General features: G+C 49.2%; 9 protein-coding genes across 9 annotated transcripts; 5 read left to right on the top strand and 4 right to left on the bottom strand.

The window, feature by feature from the left end:
• Positions 1-9: 9 nt before the first annotated feature.
• On the top strand, positions 10-1,737 carry ASPVEDRAFT_121442 (sugar porter family MFS transporter; the record flags this gene model as incomplete). Its single annotated transcript, XM_040805886.1, has 4 exons — positions 10-98; positions 147-359; positions 417-988; positions 1,046-1,737. The coding sequence occupies 4 exons, from the start codon at positions 10-12 to the stop codon at positions 1,735-1,737; spliced, it is 1,566 nt and encodes a 521-aa protein (XP_040662656.1).
• A 148-nt stretch (positions 1,738-1,885) lies between these two features.
• On the bottom strand, positions 1,886-2,694 carry ASPVEDRAFT_36285 (uncharacterized protein). Its single transcript, XM_040811177.1, has 3 exons — positions 2,523-2,694; positions 2,239-2,443; positions 1,886-2,187 (listed from the first exon to the last, which is right to left on the bottom strand). Exons 1-3 carry the CDS (start codon positions 2,629-2,631, stop codon positions 2,172-2,174), a joined length of 330 nt encoding a protein of 109 aa, XP_040662655.1. The 5' UTR covers positions 2,632-2,694; the 3' UTR covers positions 1,886-2,171.
• A 934-nt stretch (positions 2,695-3,628) lies between these two features.
• Positions 3,629-6,220, bottom strand: ASPVEDRAFT_36284 (uncharacterized protein). The gene is made up of 4 exons (XM_040811176.1): positions 5,192-6,220; positions 4,691-5,111; positions 4,345-4,633; positions 3,629-4,285 (listed from the first exon to the last, which is right to left on the bottom strand). The coding sequence occupies exons 1-4, from the start codon at positions 6,180-6,182 to the stop codon at positions 3,884-3,886; spliced, it is 2,103 nt and encodes a 700-aa protein (XP_040662654.1). The 5' UTR covers positions 6,183-6,220; the 3' UTR covers positions 3,629-3,883.
• A 198-nt stretch (positions 6,221-6,418) lies between these two features.
• ASPVEDRAFT_36283 (transcriptional regulator SPT3) lies at positions 6,419-8,128 on the bottom strand. The gene is made up of 3 exons (XM_040811175.1): positions 7,534-8,128; positions 6,647-7,483; positions 6,419-6,595 (listed from the first exon to the last, which is right to left on the bottom strand). The coding sequence occupies exons 1-3, from the start codon at positions 7,804-7,806 to the stop codon at positions 6,590-6,592; spliced, it is 1,116 nt and encodes a 371-aa protein (XP_040662653.1). The 5' UTR covers positions 7,807-8,128; the 3' UTR covers positions 6,419-6,589.
• Positions 8,129-8,374: 246 nt separating this feature from the next.
• On the top strand, positions 8,375-9,378 carry dph5 (diphthine synthase; the record flags this gene model as incomplete). Its single annotated transcript, XM_040805796.1, has 3 exons — positions 8,375-8,509; positions 8,588-8,712; positions 8,781-9,378. 3 exons carry the CDS (start codon positions 8,375-8,377, stop codon positions 9,376-9,378), a joined length of 858 nt encoding a protein of 285 aa, XP_040662652.1.
• Positions 9,379-9,557: 179 nt separating this feature from the next.
• On the bottom strand, positions 9,558-10,244 carry ASPVEDRAFT_122252 (uncharacterized protein; the record flags this gene model as incomplete). Its single annotated transcript, XM_040805968.1, has 2 exons — positions 9,558-9,608; positions 9,690-10,244. The coding sequence occupies 2 exons, from the start codon at positions 10,242-10,244 to the stop codon at positions 9,558-9,560; spliced, it is 606 nt and encodes a 201-aa protein (XP_040662651.1).
• Positions 10,245-10,764: 520 nt separating this feature from the next.
• ASPVEDRAFT_36280 (AP-2 complex subunit sigma) lies at positions 10,765-11,914 on the top strand. Its single transcript, XM_040811174.1, has 5 exons — positions 10,765-10,872; positions 10,937-10,976; positions 11,034-11,063; positions 11,140-11,370; positions 11,460-11,914. Exons 1-5 carry the CDS (start codon positions 10,838-10,840, stop codon positions 11,559-11,561), a joined length of 438 nt encoding a protein of 145 aa, XP_040662650.1. The 5' UTR covers positions 10,765-10,837; the 3' UTR covers positions 11,562-11,914.
• Positions 11,915-14,459: 2,545 nt separating this feature from the next.
• On the top strand, positions 14,460-15,430 carry ASPVEDRAFT_23869 (sulfotransferase family protein; the record flags this gene model as incomplete). Its single annotated transcript, XM_040809601.1, has 3 exons — positions 14,460-14,604; positions 14,665-14,837; positions 14,891-15,430. 3 exons carry the CDS (start codon positions 14,460-14,462, stop codon positions 15,428-15,430), a joined length of 858 nt encoding a protein of 285 aa, XP_040662649.1.
• A 2,692-nt stretch (positions 15,431-18,122) lies between these two features.
• ASPVEDRAFT_78634 (arylsulfotransferase family protein) lies at positions 18,123-20,327 on the top strand (the record flags this gene model as incomplete). The annotated part of the gene is made up of 4 exons (XM_040816581.1): positions 18,123-18,251; positions 18,310-18,438; positions 18,503-19,994; positions 20,053-20,327. The coding sequence occupies 4 exons, from the start codon at positions 18,123-18,125 to the stop codon at positions 20,325-20,327; spliced, it is 2,025 nt and encodes a 674-aa protein (XP_040662648.1).
• Positions 20,328-20,518: the final 191 nt, after the last annotated feature.

Genomic DNA, 20,518 nt, shown 5'->3' with positions numbered 1-20,518 from the left:
ACTACTACAATGATGATAACGAATATCTATGCTATCACAGCTATCGCTGTGATCGGAGGATCGCTATTTGGTTTTGATCTATCTTCGATGTCTGCCATGTGAGTTAGGCCTTCGGAGGAAACTCATGCGTACTCTAATCAATCAAGTCTCCCTACACACCAGTATAGATGTTACTTCAATCAGGGTCCTAACGGACCTTCGCTCAATGGTGAAGCCCACTGTTCAGGTCCAGATCCTACAGTGCAAGGTGGCATCACGGCCTCCATGTCTGGAGGCTCTTTCGTCGGAGCATTGATCTCAGGGTTTGTAACTGATATATTAGGACGGAAATATGCCATTCAAATGGGGTCCATTATATGGTTGGTGCCTACTTGGCTTGGGTTAGGGTTAAGCTGACATTATTATAACGCAATCAGGATTGTCGGCAGTATTCTTTGCTGCACCTCCCAGAGCATTGCTATGTTAATAGTCGGTCGATTCCTCAACGGGATGTGTGTGGGAATATGCTCTGCACAAGTCCCCGTGTATGTTGGAGAGCTCGCGCCTCCTCATCTAAGGGGCCTGGTGATGGGTGCTCAGCAGTGGGCCATCACATGGGGTATTTTGATTATGTTTTACATTTCCTATGGCTCTTCCTTCCTTGCTGGGACTATAGCATTCAGGCTACCTTGGGGTCTTCAAATGATTCCCGCAGTGTTCCTCTTCTTTGGACTATTCCTCACGCCCGAGTCTCCGCGTTGGCTGGCAAAGAAGGATCGCTGGGATGATTGCACTTATATCATCTCATCAATCCATGCTAACAGTAACGTCGACGACGAGTTTATTCAAATGGAGATTCAACAGCTCAAGGATGCCTGTGAATTGGAGCGTACCAAGACTGACAACACTTACTTCGATCTTTTTCAGCCACATATGATTTGGCGCACGCATATCGTCGTCTTCGTCCAGATATGGTGCCAGCTGACTGGAATAAACGCCATTCTATACTGTAAGCTCCATCATGCTGTTTTTGATTCCTCACTAAAAGAAAAATACAAACTCAAAGATATCACCTATATCTTTGGAATGGCAGGCTTAAGTGGCAGTTCGAACTTGGTTGCTTCATCCATCAGTTCCGTGATCAACGTGGTTATGACGATACCCGCTCTCATCTTCTTGGATCGAATCGGACGTCGCCCGTTCCTGATAGCAGGCAGTATCTCCCTGACCATCTGGTGGACCATATGCACGGGCCTAATGGGGGGCTATGGCAACCCGGCTCCCCCCGGAGGGCTGGACCATATCCGCGAACAGAGCTGGGTAATCACAGGGGCGCCCGCGAGAGTTATCATTGCTTGTTCATACCTTATTGTGGCCTCTTTCGCTCCAACCTGGGGCCCGATTGAGTGGGTGTATCCGTCGGAACTCTTCCCCCTGCGTCTCCGCGGCAAGGCGGCTGCCTTGTCTACGGCTAGCAATTGGGCTGTCAATTTTGCTCTTAGCTACTTTGTCCCGAGTGCTTTTGTTAACATTACCTGGAAGACCTATCTTATTTTTGCTGTTTTTTGTTTTGCTATGACGCTTCATGTTTTCTTTGTTTTCCCGGAGACTTCGGGGAGGAGGCTGGAAGAAGTGGAAGATGCGTTTAAAGGTATCAAGGTAGCATGGAGGATGGGTATAGCTGAAGTTAAGGATGCAGAGAGCGCACTTAACAGTAGGTCAGACCAGGAAAAGCTGGAGGCTGTTCATATCGAGTGAGCTTAGTTCATCATATGCAACTCCTCAGCTGTTGGCCCAAGTTAATGGCCTGCTGGTGGGCTGCTCACCGAATCATCCACATGAAAAATGTGACTGCACTGGTCACTAAAGCTTCTGATGTACGTGAAATAGGTCTTGAATACTTAATGTCTGATTGGACTACGCAGTATATGTTATATCTAATGTTACATCTATGACGGTGCTGGATAGTTTTTGCCCGAATACAACTAGGCCTGCTTTCGTTTCACAGTACTCCGTATACATGGCTGGATAAAAGGCGATGACATATAGAGGCATCGAGAACTCCTTATTCTAAGTTGACATCTAAGGAACTAGAGTTGAGCTTTCTTAGCAGGCTGCGCCATTACCTGTATATTCCTCCCATTATCTATAGACACTTGGCATGTATTTCAGCTAATCAACCTCGTCCTTTCTTAATCGATCAACGGGCTTGAGCCAAGGTGTCAGCATAAATCTTCAATCCATTTCAATCTGACTCACAAATCAACTTTGCACTCAGCGCCAGTGCCGCCATTATTTTCCTTGCAAACTTCACCGTCCGTACAGAATTCCAACGCCGCAATCTCTTCGCCGTCAACACAGTGGAATATGACCTCCATCCAATCATCTCTATACTCGTTTCTGGCTTCTGAGGGTAAACCTGTATTCGCTTGCGCTGCACTTATAATATCTGCCCTGTTGTAGCCTATGCCGAGCTGTAAGTATGATACTCTTGCCACTGCGAAATCAAGCATGAACAGCGAACTTATTTGAAGGCTACTTACCTTGATTGCTTTCAAGATATTCACCGCAGTATTTCTGGTTTGTTTCGCATTCTGCAAAGACGCTCGGAAGAATGAATGAGAGTGACAGGATAACGAAAGAGGACTTCATTTTGAACTTCTCTTGTAAACCGCCTTAATCTTGATAATGGGTAAGGCTAGTGTTGACAAAGTTGCTCGAAGCTGTGTACTTTGATCGATATTTATATTGCTTTGCTTTCCTCTGAGTTGGTGCCCCATACCGCAATTCCTACTCCGACTGTGCTACCTCGCTTGATTACTATTGCATCCTTGCGCTAGGTCGATAGGATATGTAACATTTCGGTAAGCCAGTTCTGAGGACGACTGTATAGGTTTGAACTCGATCAAGCGGATGGGTCACATTCGTAATAGCCTTTCAGGTAACTAACTCCCTAAGAAGAGAAGGCTAATTTGAGCATATTCCAATATGCTCCATGCAGCGGGATATCATACTGATTTCCAATCAATCTGATTGAATGTGGAATAAATCCCGTACACGAAGGTCTGTTGTTTGCTTGATCGAGCATCGAATTACAACAGATGGCCCTTTGGTAGAGTATGACAGGTTATCCAATGCTTGATGCCTCATCTATATATATATATATATATATATATTACTTGAATAACTCTGTAATAAACCACGGGGTGTGTCCAGCTCAGAGCGGTGGCTTTGGCGAGGTCTACTGCAGTCGAGAAGACCAGTCACAGTATGGATTATATGGGGTCTAAGACGACGCTGGGCATACTACAGTAGAACGGTGCCGCAGGACTAGAATTGCTGTGTAGGAACATGAAATGTTGTGGGTTCTTAGCCGCACCACGATATTCTGTTGATTCAAGGGATCCCAGACAGGCCTGGCAGCATGAAGTAGTGGCTTGGTTCATGCAGCCATCTTCAGATGTCCCATTCTTGGCTACAGCTATGATGATGCCGAGAGTTCAGGTCATTATAGCTAGATTTGTTCCAGTTGTAGCCTCGATCGGCAATAATATAGGCAATATATATTAAGAAGGTGAGTGTAATATGTCACTAGAAGAAGCCTAAGAAAGGGAAGGCTTAAGGATAGTAAGATTTAAGGAGAATAAAGGTAATATGCTCTAGTATATATACGCTTGTGTAGTAGAGATTTCTCCAATGCTATCTCTTTACTCTCCTTCAGGTAAGCTGCACAGCCATAAAATATGCTGTCGTATGTTTTGTTTTTCGTGCTTTATTATATATAATTTAAATAAAACAGCTTAGTAGTTCGTTCAACGGTAAGGAGAATCCCTAGTTTGAGGAATTAACATACATCCGAATGAAACGCAACCGAATATTTTGTCTCCAAAGCAATCATTTTTAATCAAAACACCCACTGATCAAAGACTGCGCCAAAGCCCAGTGTGTCCAGAAACTCCATCCCTTCTGCAGCCCAGGAACTGCTCAAGTCTTCCTCGATTGCTGCTGAGGTTCTCATCCCCACTTCAAGTTCAGCAGCACCCGTGGCGGCAGATGAGACCGGTAGACGAGATTCTAGGACTTCATCTAGGATATTCGTGAACACTTTACTTGCACGTTCGAATAGTGCGTGGTTGATGTTGGATGTCAGCGGTCGAGCCATCGCGTCGATATGCGAGATGAAGACACTGAGGTTTCGGATGAGCTCTGCCCTAGATCCGGCATAGGGCAGCGGATGGCTAGTTCGGACTTGGGTCTGGAGAGCCTTCATTAATGTACTAGCGCTTGGAAACCCATACAGTACAATCTATGTCATATTTTAGTTATTTGACAGAGAAGGGAGTAAGTTATGGATTTGGAACTCACCATGGAGTTGAAATCGCGTTGGATATCGACCATAGGCTCTTGTTGCCTGCCAAGCATCAAGACGGCAGAGAGAATCTTTGAACTGACGTCGAGTAGTTCCGCTTCCGCGGATGGGTCATGCTGTGTGAGGAGCCTTTGTATGAGGAAAATGTTATAAAGGTACATCAGGTGCGATGCAATCATCATAACGCGAACTCCGACGGGGTGACTACTCTTCCAATCGCTGGCTGAGTAATACAGATGCTCTGGTATTGAGTTCCAAGCCTGCGTACAACGAAAGGAAATATCTCTGTCAGAGGGAATATATGAGCGAGATGGTAAAATAGTGATGTGCAGGGAGCCTCACTTTAATCTTTCTGCAGCTTCAGAGTATACGGGTCGGAGAGATAGCTCTAATATTTCCTCTCGGAATGGTGCAAGTATATGTCGGACTCGATACCAGGAGGTTCGACGAAAGGTACGGTTGACATTCCAGCCATCGTTATCTAACTCTTCCATAGCTCTCTCGAGGTCTTGATCGTCACCTACTATTGCATCCTCACTGATATCGAGAGGGGGTTTGCTGTCGCAATACCGCCAGGATACGTGCGGTGGACGTCCAAAAAAGGTTGCCATATTCTTATCTGAATGATTAAAGGCAGCAAAAAGTCTCCGCCGTATCTCGCGCAGGAACGTGGGAATATTTTCTGTATTGTGGCAGTCACGATGCAAGCCCACCTCGAGGATACAACTAGATAACTCTCCCAACCTATGCCAAGTTGGAGAACCTTTGTAAGAGTCCGTCAGTCGCCTTGGTGCCCGCATAGCCTATACTGTGTCATAGAAGATGAGGACGAATAAAACATACTAGAGTCCCCTTGCAGCATACAAGACAGCAGCATATTTTCATGCAGAAGCCAACTCATCATATCATTCACCGGGGTCAATAATTTGCACACGTGTATGGCAGTGTTGCTCGCCGTCAACATCCTCCGTGAAAACTGAAAACGTGCTGCAGATGCAGCCTCGGCGTGTCCTGGAAACCTATCGTGGGCGAGTCCAAAAATGCAGGACCGTCCAGCAATAGAATAAACTAGACCCATAATCTCTAGACGCATTTGCGTGCCTCTAAATAATGTGTGAAAGTCTTTGCCTTTAATGTCGGGGGGCATTTTGAAGTTTTGGGCGGTGCTCTCCAGAATCTGGGTGGTCTTCTTGTATATAGTCTGTGGTGTCTCGTCCTTTTCTAGTATGCCTCGCATTTCGGCGACGATATTGGAGATGAGGAGGGTGGGGAGAATAGCAGATTGACTTGTTCCATAGAAACCGTGCACCAACTGTTCAATTGTGGAAATTTCACGCAGTATGCCCAACAGTTTGGTCGTCTCAGACACCCAGAACGAGGGTAACATTGAGTGGCTATTTCCCGGTACCTGGGCCACATCATTTGAGGATGAGAATATACTCTCCGAGCCACCAGAAAAGACGGATACAAAGCTCGTAGGGCCGAAGTAGCCCGGTGGAAGAGATTGGTCCGTTTCTGGACTCCGAATGCTAATCTCAACTGACGATGGCGTAGGCGATGGCGGCCTTAGGCTTTCCCTCCGACTGCGTTCCTTCCCAGAACGCGAGGTCCGCTGTGGCCTTGATCGAGGACCTGGCGAGTCTCTTTCTCGTGTCAGGGGGGCTGGATGGTAGAAACAACGACTAGTTATATCGCGTTTCTGGCATCGTCCACATATTGGGGCTTCGTGATCGCAGCGCACTTTATCTTTCCGACAGGGTTCACAGGACGCAGCCTGGCCATTTCGCCGGCGTGAACTCATCTCAACTCCGGAAGCACTCGGTCTGCAAGGCATTGATGCGAAGAAGGAGTGGAGGGAAAGAGAAGGTTGAGGGGGGCTCACGGGATTCTTCGGGGTTCGGAGTTCGGAGTTCACGCCAACAATAACTGCGCCGAAGGCTGACTGGGCTGTCTTCTGCTGAAAAAGAAAAAAAGAACTGTATTCAATTATTCAAAATGACACGTCGCTTAATGGGTGGCTAGAACATGCTTTAAAAGTTGTACTTTACAGTGGTACAATGTTAAGATAGTGCAGTGTCAGAATGAAATATATATTCAACAACAGTTAACGCATACAAATAAAAACTAAACAAGATAACCTCGCGCCCATCCATATCATGCATTCATTATTATAAAATGGGTATCTCTGTTAACTCCGGATTACTCCTATGCCACGAAGCCCAAATCGAATCCCCCAATATATTAAATCTGAACACGTTAGCAGTCAAAACCTATCTGCATCACGGCGGAATGACTTACCAGTCTAAGAGGCATCCGCGCTGGTATGCGGCCGTTGTGGAGGAGCATCGCAATGTTCTTATTCGGCGTTGCTTGTAGCTTGCGATATGCCTCGCGAATATGTCTCGGCTCGACCGGGGTGCGGCCTTCCTCTGGAGGGTCGAAAAGTCCAGTCTCACGCTTGCGTTTCTTGGTGTCCTCCGCTCCATTTTCCGACCCTCCGCGGCGGATTTTCTCCCGATCTTCACGCTCCTTGACCTTGAGGGCCTCCTCGGTCAGAGTCTGCACGATTTCGAATGTCAAAAACCCCAGAATGTCGACAATATCGTCGTTGGGCTTCGATTCAGTGACGATTCCAAATCCAGCCCACTCCCTGAAGCGTTTGCTCTTGCGGTAGGTAAACGATGCCTGTCGACATTCAGACCAAAATACGTATTCTTCTCTGGTCATGTGCTTGGTTCGCTCGTCTGCGGCAGCAAGACGTTGGAGAGTCGCGTAATTCTGTTCCTCTTCTTCTTCGTCTTCTTCATCATCTCTTTCTGGGACTTGAATAGAATAAAAGCTGTTAACATCCCACGCAAGTCCAACCCGGGCCCTCTTATTTTTGGGCTTAGATGCCACATCTTGGGGTCCCGCAACAACGCCCCCAGCCATTGGGTCATCAGCACCCGCAAAATCAGCCGCATCAGCGCCGCCCTTATCATCAGAATCTTTGACGTTCTTGCGGACATCTTTCCATGATAGGAAAGTCTTCAGGCGGGAGACTTTGGCTTTATCATGGCGAATTAAAAAGATCAAATCATCAGTGGATATAGATCGAACCCCACGGCGAGTAGCCAGTGTCGTACTGCGAGCGAGCTACTCTTGTGTCAATACATATTAACAGTCAAGTGAGCTGAAGGGCATACAATTTCAACAACTTGCTGTCGCACAATGTCCTCAATAAGAGTGGTGGTCTCGATAGATGGCTCAGCAGTCTCTCCAGAGACAAACATCATCTGGTGAATGAAGTTAGTAACTTTGTCCGAAAATTTTTTACTGGTTTTAGCGCTGGTGTAATTTGAGTTCTGGTATCTGTCTTCATCCTCAACTTGAAGAGTGCCTGTACGTGACAAGCATGAGCTCTCCATCTCGAGATCAGGCTTGCTCTTGCAAACCACGAAACGGGCCCCGTAGACCATAATTCGCCCCAGTGTTGAAAATGGATACGAGAGAATAGGCAGAGATGGAGGTGTAGAGGATATGGTAGCGCATCAAGTGAACATGTTGTATTGCTCGCGTAATTGGCAATGAGCGCATTTCCCCCAAGACCCAACGAGAGTGAACCATAGAAATAATCCGATCATTTCGCGCTATTAAATGCGCCAATGCGTTTCAAAAGGGCGCAGGGATTGAAATATCAAAGGAGTGACGCTCACCTGCTGGATTTCCTGCCGGTACTTCGGAGTACGATCAGACGACATATTGCGGATTTAGGACCAAAATCTAACACGATAATCAAACACAGAAACAGACGTCGCAATAGCGTCTTTCTATAACAAGACGAAGGACGGTATCAGAAGCCAATGAATCTCATAGTTAGAGACCTAGTTAAGGTAAGAAGTGGTCAGCGCAAGCCTCCATGTGAGCGCCCTACTGGGATCATCTGTTTCTCCGTCTTCCGCCCGCGGCTTGAATTCACATGGTGGGGTCCAGAAACTTTTAAAATGCAACAGCCCATTGCTTGGATTGTCGCCGTCAAAAAACATCATGCTCTATCTCGTGGGACTGGGTCTCGCCGATGAAACGGACATCACAGTCCGTGGCCTCGAAGTGGTGAAGAAGGCGGAACGAGTCTACCTCGAAGCATACACAAGCATTCTTCTTGTCGATAAGGCCAAACTAGTGAGAACCCCAGCAACAAGATCAATTTGCGCCCATTATCTTTATTTCCTGTTAGCTAATGATCAATTGTTTTAGTAGGAAGCATTCTATGGCCGTCCTGTTATTGAAGCCGACCGAGAGCTCGTCGAAACCGGTAGCGACGACATCCTCGCAAATGCGGACAAGGTGGATGTAGCTTTCCTCGTAGTTGGGGATCCCTTTGGGTATGCTTGTTGATATTCTATTATACGCTATTGTTTTCTTGTCTCTGACCGTCTTTCACAAATAACAGAGCTACGACGCATACTGACCTCGTCCTCCGCGCGCGCGAACTCGGCATCGAGTCGAAGGTTATCCCAAACGCCTCGATCATGTCCGGAATCGGCTGCACTGGTCTTCAGCTGTACAACTTTGGCCAAACAGTGAGCATGGTCTTCTTCACAGAGACCTGGAAGCCGTCCTCGTACTACGACCGAGTCAAGGAAAATGTCCAGCTAGGACTTCATACTCTTGTGCTGCTTGACATCAAGGTCAAGGAACAGTCGTTGGAGAATATGGCTAGAGGACGCTTGATTTACGAACCCCCGAGGTACATGACCGTTGCGCAATGCGCTGGTCAAATGCTCGAAACCGAAGAAGAACGGAAGGAGGGTGTTTGGGGGCCAGACAGCCTCGCCGTGGGGGCTGCGCGAGTTGGAGCCGCAGATCAGAAGCTTGTTGCGGGCACTCTGCAGGAGCTAAGTCAGGTCGATATGGGCCCGCCACTACACAGCCTGGTCTTGCTGGGCCGCAGAGCGCATGATCTGGAGAAGGACTACATTCGACAATTCGCTGTGAATGAGGAAACGTTTGATGCAAGTTGGAAGAATGGGAAATATGGTTCCAGTTGATTCTGACCCGAGAAATAAAAGAAATTAGAAGAGAAAAAGATAGAACACGAAATAATGCACAATGACCGCCCGTTGTAACCTAAGCAGACTCCCACAAGACACCGAAAGCCAGCTGATTGATATAAAACCCCCATCTCTTTTGCTGAAAATCATCATTCATAATATGACTAGTACATCGATCAGGAAGACCGTTTGCTGAAGAAACGCGTGAAAGACTCGGGAATCCGGAGCTATACAATTTGCGAAACCGCAATAGTTAGCCCACATCCACGATACGATATCGAATCACTAAGACATGTAAATAAACATACCGTGGGCGTTGATGGCGCACCGCTCGAAGATGCAGACCGATCATAGCTGTCGTCGTCGTAATAGTCTTCTTCATCCTCCTCCATAATATCATCCTCGTCATGGGGGTAATACCGTTCCGGATCCCCATTATAAACAATCCACCACCCAATCCTCTCTCCAGCAGCATATTTATCCCTAAATTCAGCCAGCGCCTTTGTACCAGCTGCATCTAGCGGATTTTCCTGAAAAATATCTGCATTCCAAGAACTCCCTGAATTTTGCGACCCTTCCTCGGGTATACTGATCACCTTCGCGCCAACATATGCATAAGGCTTGCTCACAGCATCGTGGCTCTCGTCCTCGGGGTCGTACTGTTCGACAAAGCGCAGTTCAGGAAGATTCGAGACGATGTTCGGCTCCGTCTTGCTGAACGAGCCCAGCAGTAATTGATTCGTGATTGGTCGCTGGACGTATTCGGCCGTTGCATCTTCTAGATTGTGCAGGACAATGTAGACTCGGATGCCGGTGAAGCCAGCCCGTGGCCATCGGAAACCGTAGAGCATGTACACGGGCATGACGCTGGTGAAACTGAAAAGGACGCTGCTGCAGGGACTCGGAATAATGAACGAAGGGCCCAGATCTCCCAATGCGATGCTTGAGGAATCATAGTATTATGCCTGGAAGGGGTGTAGCTGTCATCATTCTGTGGCGTCGGGGACCTCGTATGGAGCTCTTAAACTGGGGGTTGTGGGTGCGGAACGAAAGAATGTGTCGTTCCATTTGCTCCAGTCCGCGGCCTTCGGCGTAACCGTTAACGGTCCTTGGCGTTGTGTCAGGACTATATTTGGACCTTTCCCGAGGCATCTGTCCAAGAGCTTACTTTTGGTACAATAACACTCCACTGACTCTATAAAAAAAAGAACTCTTAGAGGGTAAATACTGCTACAGTCTCGTGCACGTGGAACAAGTCTAGATCTGCATACTGTCTAGTAGTGGCCCCAAGAATAGAGTGTCTAGGCTGAAAAAACGTTGAAGGCGGTGGGCGCGGGCAGTATCGCGCGATTAGCGGCGCGGATTGCGGAGTTGATTGCAGCTCCAGCTTCCACGCCCGCTACAGCATTCCTCCTCCGTGGAACTCGCACGGAGCACTGCGAGCCCATCAACCAAGATGGTTCTCTCTTTCATACTTGTTCAGAATCGCCAGTAAGTTTTTTTTGTGGCCTTGCTTGTCTGCGGAGGCGCGGCAGAACTAACAGTGCGGGAACAGGGGCAAGACCCGACTTGCGAAGTGGTATTCGCCGTACAGTGTAAGTCACACCGGTTCCCCGTTGGACATCAACAATTGTCTAATACCAATGATACAGGATGATGAGAAAGTGAAACTCAAAGGCGAGGTTCGTTACGGTCGGCCCCGTTATGACTCTGCTGGCATCCGCCGGTTTCTATATCAACGGAGGTTAACGTCCCTAGGTTCATCGATTGGTGGCCCCACGAGATCAGAAATACCAGTCGAACTTTGTCGAGTTCAAGCGAAGCACTAAGATTGTATACAGAAGATACGCGGGTCTTTTCTTCTGTGCTTGCGTCGATGCGACGGATAATGAGTTGGCATACCTTGAGGCGATTCACTTCTTCGTGGAGGTCCTGGATCAATTCTTCGGTAACGTGTGCGAGTTAGACTTGGTATTCAACTTCTATAAGGTAAGTGGCTCTTGAATGAGCTTGGAAGCACGACGCAATCTCCTTGTATAGGGGTGCTTTGGATGGAGGTTTGACTAATGTTCATACAGGTATATGCAATCCTAGACGAAGTCTTCCTTGCGGGTGAAATCGAAGAGACGAGCAAACAAGTCGTTCTAACGAGGTTGGAACATTTGGATAAGCTGGAGTGATCATTGGATTTGAGCCGAATGGACGATAGAGATGGACGATAGACCATGGCCTGCATATATGGGATTTGCATGGGTGACCGCGGGTTATGGTCATAGCTGGAGTTACAGGAGTCATCTGTTTATTCTATTTTCAAGTTCTTTCCGGCCAGCAATGGTCAGAAGCCGGCATAACTTCCTCGTTTGCGATTGCTATACCCTCTTTTAATGTCAACGTACCTTGGTCCTACGCATCTTTCCTAATGCGCAAGATGTGTGGAAGCAACTTTCAAAACCAGATAATGATTTTCCTTAGCCAAGCACAGTTTAGGTCTTTGTAATGTAATGGGAGACCAGTTTTGGATGTTGCCTGGAGCTCAACAGCCGAGATTTCTGCCGTGTCTCAGACAAGCTTCTGAAAAGTGAATGGCGTCCCCATATTCAGCCCTACGGTCCTATGGGACAGGGACGATCGAATAATGATCGATGGTGCAATTTTAAAGTCAGTAAGCAGGAGTGGCTATAAGAACGCCATCCGGGCGCTGTTTGGACGGACCCTGGCTCAAAGGTGGTCGTCTTCCCCAAGAGTGGATATAGCCAGAGTGAGGTGATCGCGAGCAACAATTGCGAGAGTTGTGCGCAGGTTGACAACATGGCTTGGCATCACTACTTTAAAAGCACCTCATCGCACAACTATGGCCCCTGTTTTTCTCTTAAAGACTGACTGGAATGTTGCATTTATTCTTTCGTTCTGCTTGCTGCGAGCCCCCAACTACTGTCTGTTGTGGTGGTTTCTCTTCTGTCTTCTGAAACTCGACGATCGGCTTTACTCCCGCACCATGCTGCCAACCCTCCCACAAGGCTGAGACGCACTGAGCATTCCAGGCCCAAATCGAGAATTTCAACAGACGACCATTCTTCTTCACGTTGCAGCACATGCTTCAACACTATGCACAGATGAAGTTCTCCCGCGTCCGCCCCCATTACACCGGGCGCAAAACTGAGTCTCTACCGGTCGCTCAACTTCCTACATTGGCACGGAGAATCGTCCCTGGCGGCCACTGCACCTCGAAACAAATGGAGGAATCAATTGGTGATCCTCATCTCTCGCGGCCGTTTTTTTCACTTCGTCTTTCTACGACTTCCTCGCTTTGGCACCAAGGACTAGGCGTGTGACCGGGCGAGGCCGAGTTTGAGAGAAATGAATCGACCTGCCGGCTTCAAGGTCATGGATCCTTAGCGGTGCAACCACATCGAGTCCCGGTCTTTCCCATCAATGACAGCGGAGATTGCAACCGCAATGCCGTGTTGCCACGAGCTGGGCAGCTTCCACGAGATAAGTTAACCCCTGAACCCAACGGCGGTTCAAGGAATTGTTGAGTCTGTGTGAGCGGGGCAACTCCTGATAGACAGATTATCTTTGCTACAAGCGTTTAACCACGAGATGTCAAACCTGGTTGGCAACGGCAAGATGGGCGTATCAAGAATCGAGTATCTCCTGGCCAAGAGGAAGGCTGGGGCCACCGAGCACAGCGTCGCTGTCACCAAGCCAGTTCTTTAATTTCGAGAGGTTACGAATGTGGCTGGGTCAACCACAATTCCATCTTATCTCGCTGGGTCGCTGTCATATTGAACGCCATTTCCGAGTTACTTGAAGGTCGAAGTCGGTCGAGCCATGTTTTCTTTACAATACAGCATTGGGCGGCCCCCACTCGACTTCTGGATTTGAAGATTATTCTGTGGCACGGCAACGGACCGCGAGTCCGCGACGATTCTGTGACGAATCTGGCGATCAAAGCGAAGGATCATCGGGCGAGCGAGGTTCGGTGACGAACCTGCGAAGGTGTTTCGTCGTCGCCCAGTGGAGAGGGCCGTTTCAGCGCTTGTTCGAGTATCCTGGCACAGATTATTTGCAAATCCAGCCGGCGAGCGGAGAGCGTACGCGTCAGTCCGGGATTGACGGTGGACAAGACTGGGGAGAGATTCCAGAATCGCATTTGCGAGCCGGCGCGGCTGATCTCTGGTTTGCCGAGGGGCTTCTTGGCGCTTCCCCCATCGTCCCACAGTCTCCCACAGGCTTTCATGATGCATCAGTGGGCCCCTCCTGCTTTCCCGCCGCCTAAGGCCACTCACGGCACGGCGTTTCGGCCAGGTGGACTCCATCACCACGCTTCAGAGTTATGACCAGCCTTTACTCGGCTATCATCGACATCCAACCACTGGCACCGGGCCCCTGACGCTCTCGTTTTTTTACAAGGCCGCCGTTTCATACATGCCCTTTTTCCCCCCTTCGATAGCCTCCGTCATGTCACTTCTTGGACAAGGAAGTACTGAGAATCAATCTGGGAAACAGGAGAAATATGTAGGGCGGAATGCATTGGCGATCATCAGTAATGGCAGGGGCGTTTGTTTCGCACTGACGGCAGATTGTTACATGATATTGTGATTGTCGAATGAAGGTCAACGCTCCGTCCTGCGGCACCCCAGCGATGCAAATCCAGACTTGCGACGCCCAGGAGTCTTGCCACTTGCGGATTGGCAGGTTTCTATCCTGGGCGCCGTCTCCTGTTATTTTTGACTTTTATATTATCATATAATTTTCATACAATTACGCATTGCAAGTTTCAACGCCACTCGTTCCAGCGTTACGGCGCTAAGAGGTCCATCTTACAGAACCCAGATTGATGACTTATCGAAGATTCCAATACTTTTATTCTCGCTGATCAGCCTCCTTTTTCTTTCTCGAGGTCCCATCTCGTGTTGTTTCCTTCAAGGAGTGTTCATCCTTCTCGATCTTTTTTCCCCAACGTTGTGCTCCTTCTTTTGGGCTGTAACGCACGCCTTTCGTCCATCCAGACTCTCGTTAGCATTCTCACCAGGACGATATTATTTCGGGCCGTATCTGATAAGAACAACAACAAAATGTCTTTGACCTACTCCGATAACCTGGCTCCTCAGCCGTCCACCGATATTTTTACCAGTGACACCAACATCGACAGGCGCAAGTGCCACCGCACTGTGCCCATGAAGGTGCTTGCTCTCGGTGTTGGCCGAACAGGAACAGCTTGTATGTCAATTCCAGGTGTTCGTCTGCACCAACCATGACTGACCCGATTTTATTGAATAGCCCTCCGCATTGCTCTTGAACGCTTGGGCTACCTCAAATGTTACCACATGATGTCTGCCAGTATGGAGAACCCTCCTGACTGCCTGATGTGGCATGACGCTCTCCTCGCCAAGTATGATGGTGTGGGTGAATTTGGCCGCAAGGAATGGGACCAGCTTCTTGGAGACTGCCAGGTAAGTACCCTCTGCGTTGGTGCTCCTGGATATTTGTACTAACTCATCACCAGGCTGTTTGCGACTGGCCCGCTTGTGCTTTCGCTAAGGAGCTTATTGAAGCCTACCCCAATGCAAAGGTCATTCTGACCACTCGTGAGGTGGACTCATGGCACGCATCCGTCATGAAGACTGTCCACTGGCGTGTGTCTGACCCCGAGCACAGCTTCGTTTCAAACTTCAGCTGGGCCGCCGGCATGTACTACCCCATGCTGAACAAGTTCTTTCAGACCTTTTTCCGCGGCGACTTCCCCAACAAGGGCAAGGAGGTCTACGAAGACCACGTCGCAGAGGTCCGCGCCCTCGTTCCTCCAGAGAGACTGCTCGAGTACAAGATTAGCGACGGCTGGGACCCGCTGTGCGAGTTCCTCGGCGAGGAAGTTCCAGACACTGCATTCCCCCGTGGAAACGACATGGCCGACTTCTTCAAGCGCTGCCGTGGCCGTAACCGACGCCAGATGGCCAACGCCGCTCTCCAGGCTGTTACTGTGGGTGGCACGATCATTGCTGCCGGATTCGCTGCTACCATGGCATTCAAGCGCTTCTCGCGGTAGATCGGTTCATTCTTTGAGCCTTTTCTTTTTTTTCAACTTCTTCACTATGGCCTACGCTGGGCGTATGGTCATGATCTTTTAGCCTTCATACCTCCAGTTCTGGGACTTGTTTCTTTTTTCTTATCTCTCTTTTTACGCCCAGAACTTGATAATATCTCGCGTTTGTCCGTCGTTATATCTCACTTATACCAATTAGCGGCTTTTGGGGGTATACCATAATACTAGCAATATAGTCTACTGAGACAGGTGTGATATGACCCCCCGCCTGCCTACGATAGATATCACAAAAGGAAAGGAAAAAATACTATAGAATTTCTACATATTTCAAACAAATCACTTGGCCGTGAGATCCTCGTTACTGTAACTTCCTGTCTATTCCAACACCCTGACTTCTGAGAAACCCCGCCATACCAAGGCCGCACGGTGCCAACTGCCAATGGCATAGGCAATCAGCCAAGAAAGCACCCGAGCTCCAAAACCGACAGAGCGACCCTCCAAGTATGTTTTGGGGGAGCTGGGAATCCGGATTCCATATCTTGGCCAAAGCAGGAAGTAAACCTTGTCAGTGAGACATGGGTTGGGACAATCCACAAATGATCGATCGCACAGCAGCAGGAATGAGAGTTGGCCGAGCACCAACCCTTGCGCCTTACGAGGCTAGCGATCTGCTAACTCCAATTGCAGGATTCGGATTCACTTTCCTGTCGGTTCAGTTTCAGTTGCAGTTGCGGTTGGAAATTCCCTCGCGCACTCGGTTCGAGCGAGTCCTTTTTTTTAAACACTGTCGCTAGCTTGGCATAAGCATACCGGCGACCGCAATCTTGGTCGACCTATGTATAGACATGGACTGACAAAGTCTGGCAAGCATGAGCAAGTTACGGCGGAGATGCAGGCGACAGAGTTCCAACTTGTCCCTCTGAGATTAAATCACCGATAACATTGTACTTGGCCGGCCCACATCCATTCTGCTCGGAACCTCGATCTGAGCGCCCGCTGTGTGCCAATCTCGAGGTTGGTGTTTGAAGCAGGTCATTGTAGTCGTGACGTCTGGCGGCCAACGCCGGATGCAAATAAATGTAACCATCCTGTCGCCTGGTCCGTGTGGACTGAGGTGTTGACCGAATCCTTCTGCTCTGGGAGAACGAGTTCGGGCGTACTGCACTATTTTGCGGCTTATTTTTGTTCGATTCGGTTTTAGTACATTATGATTATTTCCGAGTTTTCCAGTAATTGTCCGTGGATAGGTCATTCTTATCTCCGATATATATCCAGCTATTCGCGGCCGCATGCACGATGACGAGGCCAGAACGATTGAGCTACACCCGCTGCAGGGAGACGCAAGTAGTCATGGAACGCCCATACTCAAAGGTGTTTTGCATGCTGCATGACTCTGTATACTTTAAAAACCCGGCTGCCTAGATAGGTCGCAGAAACCACTGCGAGGGACAGCATGCCAGCGACTCGAACATGTCGTGTCCATTGGCATGGATACATCGCTGTCTCCTTGTCGGTTGTTTACGAACGCGAATTACCAGCATAATTCCGAAGATCGAGTCCTGAGTCCAGAATAATTCATTTCATTATTTCACAACTAATATCCGTACCTCGTTGCATGTGGAGACGCCGGTTACTTCAGCCATTTCTTGGCATCGAATGTCTGGATCTCCCCTTCTCCACCCGCGCTTCCGCACTCGATCTCTATTATTATTCAATACGTGCATGCACACAGCTTACGTCTGACCAGGAACACCCACAGCGGCGCGCAATTGGAGCGGATACAAGTCGACGTATGTCTTTTTCCGTTACCGACTGGACCACGCGGCCGTCAACGTCTTCGGTTAGGCGGCCCCAGCTTCCTTGGCCATGCGTCCCCTCCCAGGAGGGCCCATGGTTAGTCGCCTTAGTCACTTTAGCGCCGACTCCACGTTCGGTAATTACGATACGGACATTTCGTTTATTTCAACCTCTTGGCTTGGCTCCATGTATCGCTTACCAGCCAACTTTCTATAGTAAGTATGACTTACGCATGCCGTCGCAAAGTCTTGTTTGGCAACTGACGCATGCCAGTTGCTTACTAGTAGTATCTGACACAGGGAGACTGCCCAAAACAAGACACCAACCTCGTGTCTCCTTGCCGGATTGAGACTACATTCGCTAGTGCAGCAGAAAGTTCCAAAAGCGCCAATCATCACTTTTGATGAAGCACCTCTGCCAGTTGAAGCAACCGGAGTTTCTAAACGGCGTGGGGCAGCACAGTGGGTTTCCAGTGGATGGGTGTGTACGGCGTATGAACTGTTTGGTCCATTATTATCCAGACGCTTGAGCCACGACTGCTGCTGTGCTTAACCGCTCGAACTGGAATCCCTGAAGCACCATGCTGGCGGCTCACAAATCCGTAACTGGAGTCACCTCCTATCCAATTCGCGATGATCGCGAGTCTGTCCTTCCCCTTAGAATAAAACTTTCAACCCTCGTCGATTCTCTGACGGTTTGCTGCTCGTCTTAATATCATCGCGTCGATCTTCCTACCTGGAGCTTGTGCTACTTGCGGTGTACTATCTGGGGTGCAATCCCTGTAAGAAGTACGGTATATACATTGAATACCTCCTCGAGCCCCTTATCTGGCAATACCTCGCTCGTTCTCACTCGGTTTGGTTTTTGGGCCACCCAGACCGGGTGATGTGAAGAACTCATGCCTTTCCTCCCGGCCATCACTTTGGGATCATCTGCCCCTTCCCTCTTCTCGATTACTTTTCTCTTGATAGCTGTATTGAGCGGATTACAGGCAGTATCCGCAGAATTCGACGCAGCTTTCAAATCGGTAGGCGAAGTCGCTTTGAAGTAACTGGCGATGGTTGCTAATCCCTACTACGTACAAGCGCCCCGACCTTTTCTCCCCGATTGTCACCTTCGAGCGCCGCATTCCGCAAAAACTTCATCCTGGGTACATTTTTATCGGGCCGTACGAGGCAACGAACTCAGGTCCTTATATTTACGATAATGATGGGGTATGTTTTGAAATGGAGGATGTATAGCTATACGAGTGGTTGACGCTAATGCCGTCGATCACAGAACTTAGTTTGGAGCGGTTGGGGCAATTCCGGCCCTGGGAATGCTCACGGCATGCACGTATGCGAATACAAGGGCAAAGACCACTTGTGCTTTTTCCAGGGGGTTCAACAGAATGGCTATTGCAGGGGTCATGGCGTTATCATGGACAGCCATTACCAAATCGTCAAGACCGTGGTCCCCGGCGGCGGCATGGCATCGAGCGACATGCATGAGTTCAAACTCGTTGACGGCGGCAAGCGGGCCTTGCTGACGGTTTACCAGCAGCGGCAATTTGATATGAGTATATGGAACATAAAAAAGGGCATGGGCTGGTTGATGGAAAGCGTATTTCAAGAGGTGGACGTCGAAACAGGCAGGGTTTTGTTCGAATGGAGATCGCTCGACCATGTCGACCCGTCTGTTAGCTATACACATCCTGGCTCTACGGATACTTCAGGCACCGGGCTGGAACCGCGCTCCCCGTGGGATTACTTCCATATCAACTCAATCGATAAGGACGAGGGGGGGAACTACCTCATTTCGTCGCGCCACACTTGCGCAATCTACAAGATCTCGGGCCGTGATGGATCTATCATCTGGCAGTTGCATGGCGCGACGCCATCGTTCAATAATACTAATTTCAGTTTCTCGCAGCAACATGATGCGCGGTGGATGAGTCAAAACAGAACCCATACCCAGCTCTCGCTGTATAACAACGGGTACAACGGGTACAACAGGACGCATTGGTACTCCTCAGGAATGATTGTTCTAATCGACCATATGAACAAGACAGCCACGCAGCTGCAAGACTACGGACCAGATAAACTCAGCATGATCAGCTCCAGCCAAGGCAACATGCAAGTGCTATCGAACGGAAACATTTTCATGGGCTGGGGAAACAATGCCTACCTTTCCGAGCACGACGAGGAGGGCAATCTGCTGCTATGGGCCAATATCGGAAAGGGCAATATCATGAACTATCGAGCCCAGAAGTTTCGCTGGGTGGGAAATCCCACCGACATCCCAGCTCTCTGGACATATTCCAAGGGCAGCTATAATTCCACCGCGACGACCTTTTACGCCAGCTGGAATGGCGCAACGCGTATCAAATACTGGCGATTCTACGGCACGAACAACTCCACTGGCAACTATACACTCCTCCACCGCGTCCGCAAGGACGGGTTCGAGACCTCGTACACGGCATCTGAATTCTACCGCTATAGTTATGCGGAAGCAGTGGATTCGCAGGGGAATGTTCTCGGTAGATCGCGCAAACAGTTTACCTTTACCCCGTCACCGGGCCTCCAGGAAAACTGCGAAGAAACCACCTGCGAGAATACATATTACTACGGCGATGGCGAGAAAGGCGCAGCGGCAACTGTCCCCGAGGTCGGGCTCAATACTGTTCCCTGGGTGGACCCCGACCATCCCGGAGCGCATCTCAACTGGGGGAATACAAGGCCTACAACAGCTCCCGAAGATAAAAACCCGGGCGCTTTGGAAGAAGCATACAGTAAGTCGCCCACTTTTACTTGGCGAAAAGAAGGAAAGAAAGAAGACTAACAGCTCAGACCGCGTAGGATGGTTCGCACCGACCATGGGTGTTCTCTTCACCGGGATCGGCATCTACATCGTGCTCAGGGTATATCGAAAACACCAGTTCTCCGACAGAGCGAGACGAAGCTCGTCGGAAGAAGAAGACTTGGACCTGGACGGGGCCCGCGAGGCGAAAGCTTCATTCCGAGTTTCGAGTTTGCCCTGGTGGAGCTGGCGCCGCTGGACGGCTGGTGAGCCAGCGCGGTACTTTCCTCTGTCAGAGAGACGTGGACGTGCGTGGGATAGATAGTCTGCGATGCGGACAGTTTGTAGTATAGATCTTCGTGTGTATATAGTACCTTTGATTACTTGTTGGGTAATCGCACCCACGAGGAAGCCAAACAACCTTCCAGAACCGCCTTTCCACTTTTCCCAGGAGTCTTGCGATCTTCAGGGTAGGGTCCCCAACCAGAGGAGATTGAATTAAGAAGGCCAGCTGGC

The sequence above is a fragment of the Aspergillus versicolor genome (genome assembly GCF_001890125.1).
Source record: "Aspergillus versicolor CBS 583.65 unplaced genomic scaffold ASPVEscaffold_1, whole genome shotgun sequence".
NCBI classification, from domain to species: domain Eukaryota; kingdom Fungi; phylum Ascomycota; class Eurotiomycetes; order Eurotiales; family Aspergillaceae; genus Aspergillus; species Aspergillus versicolor.
This window is presented reverse-complemented; position numbering and strand designations above follow the sequence as displayed.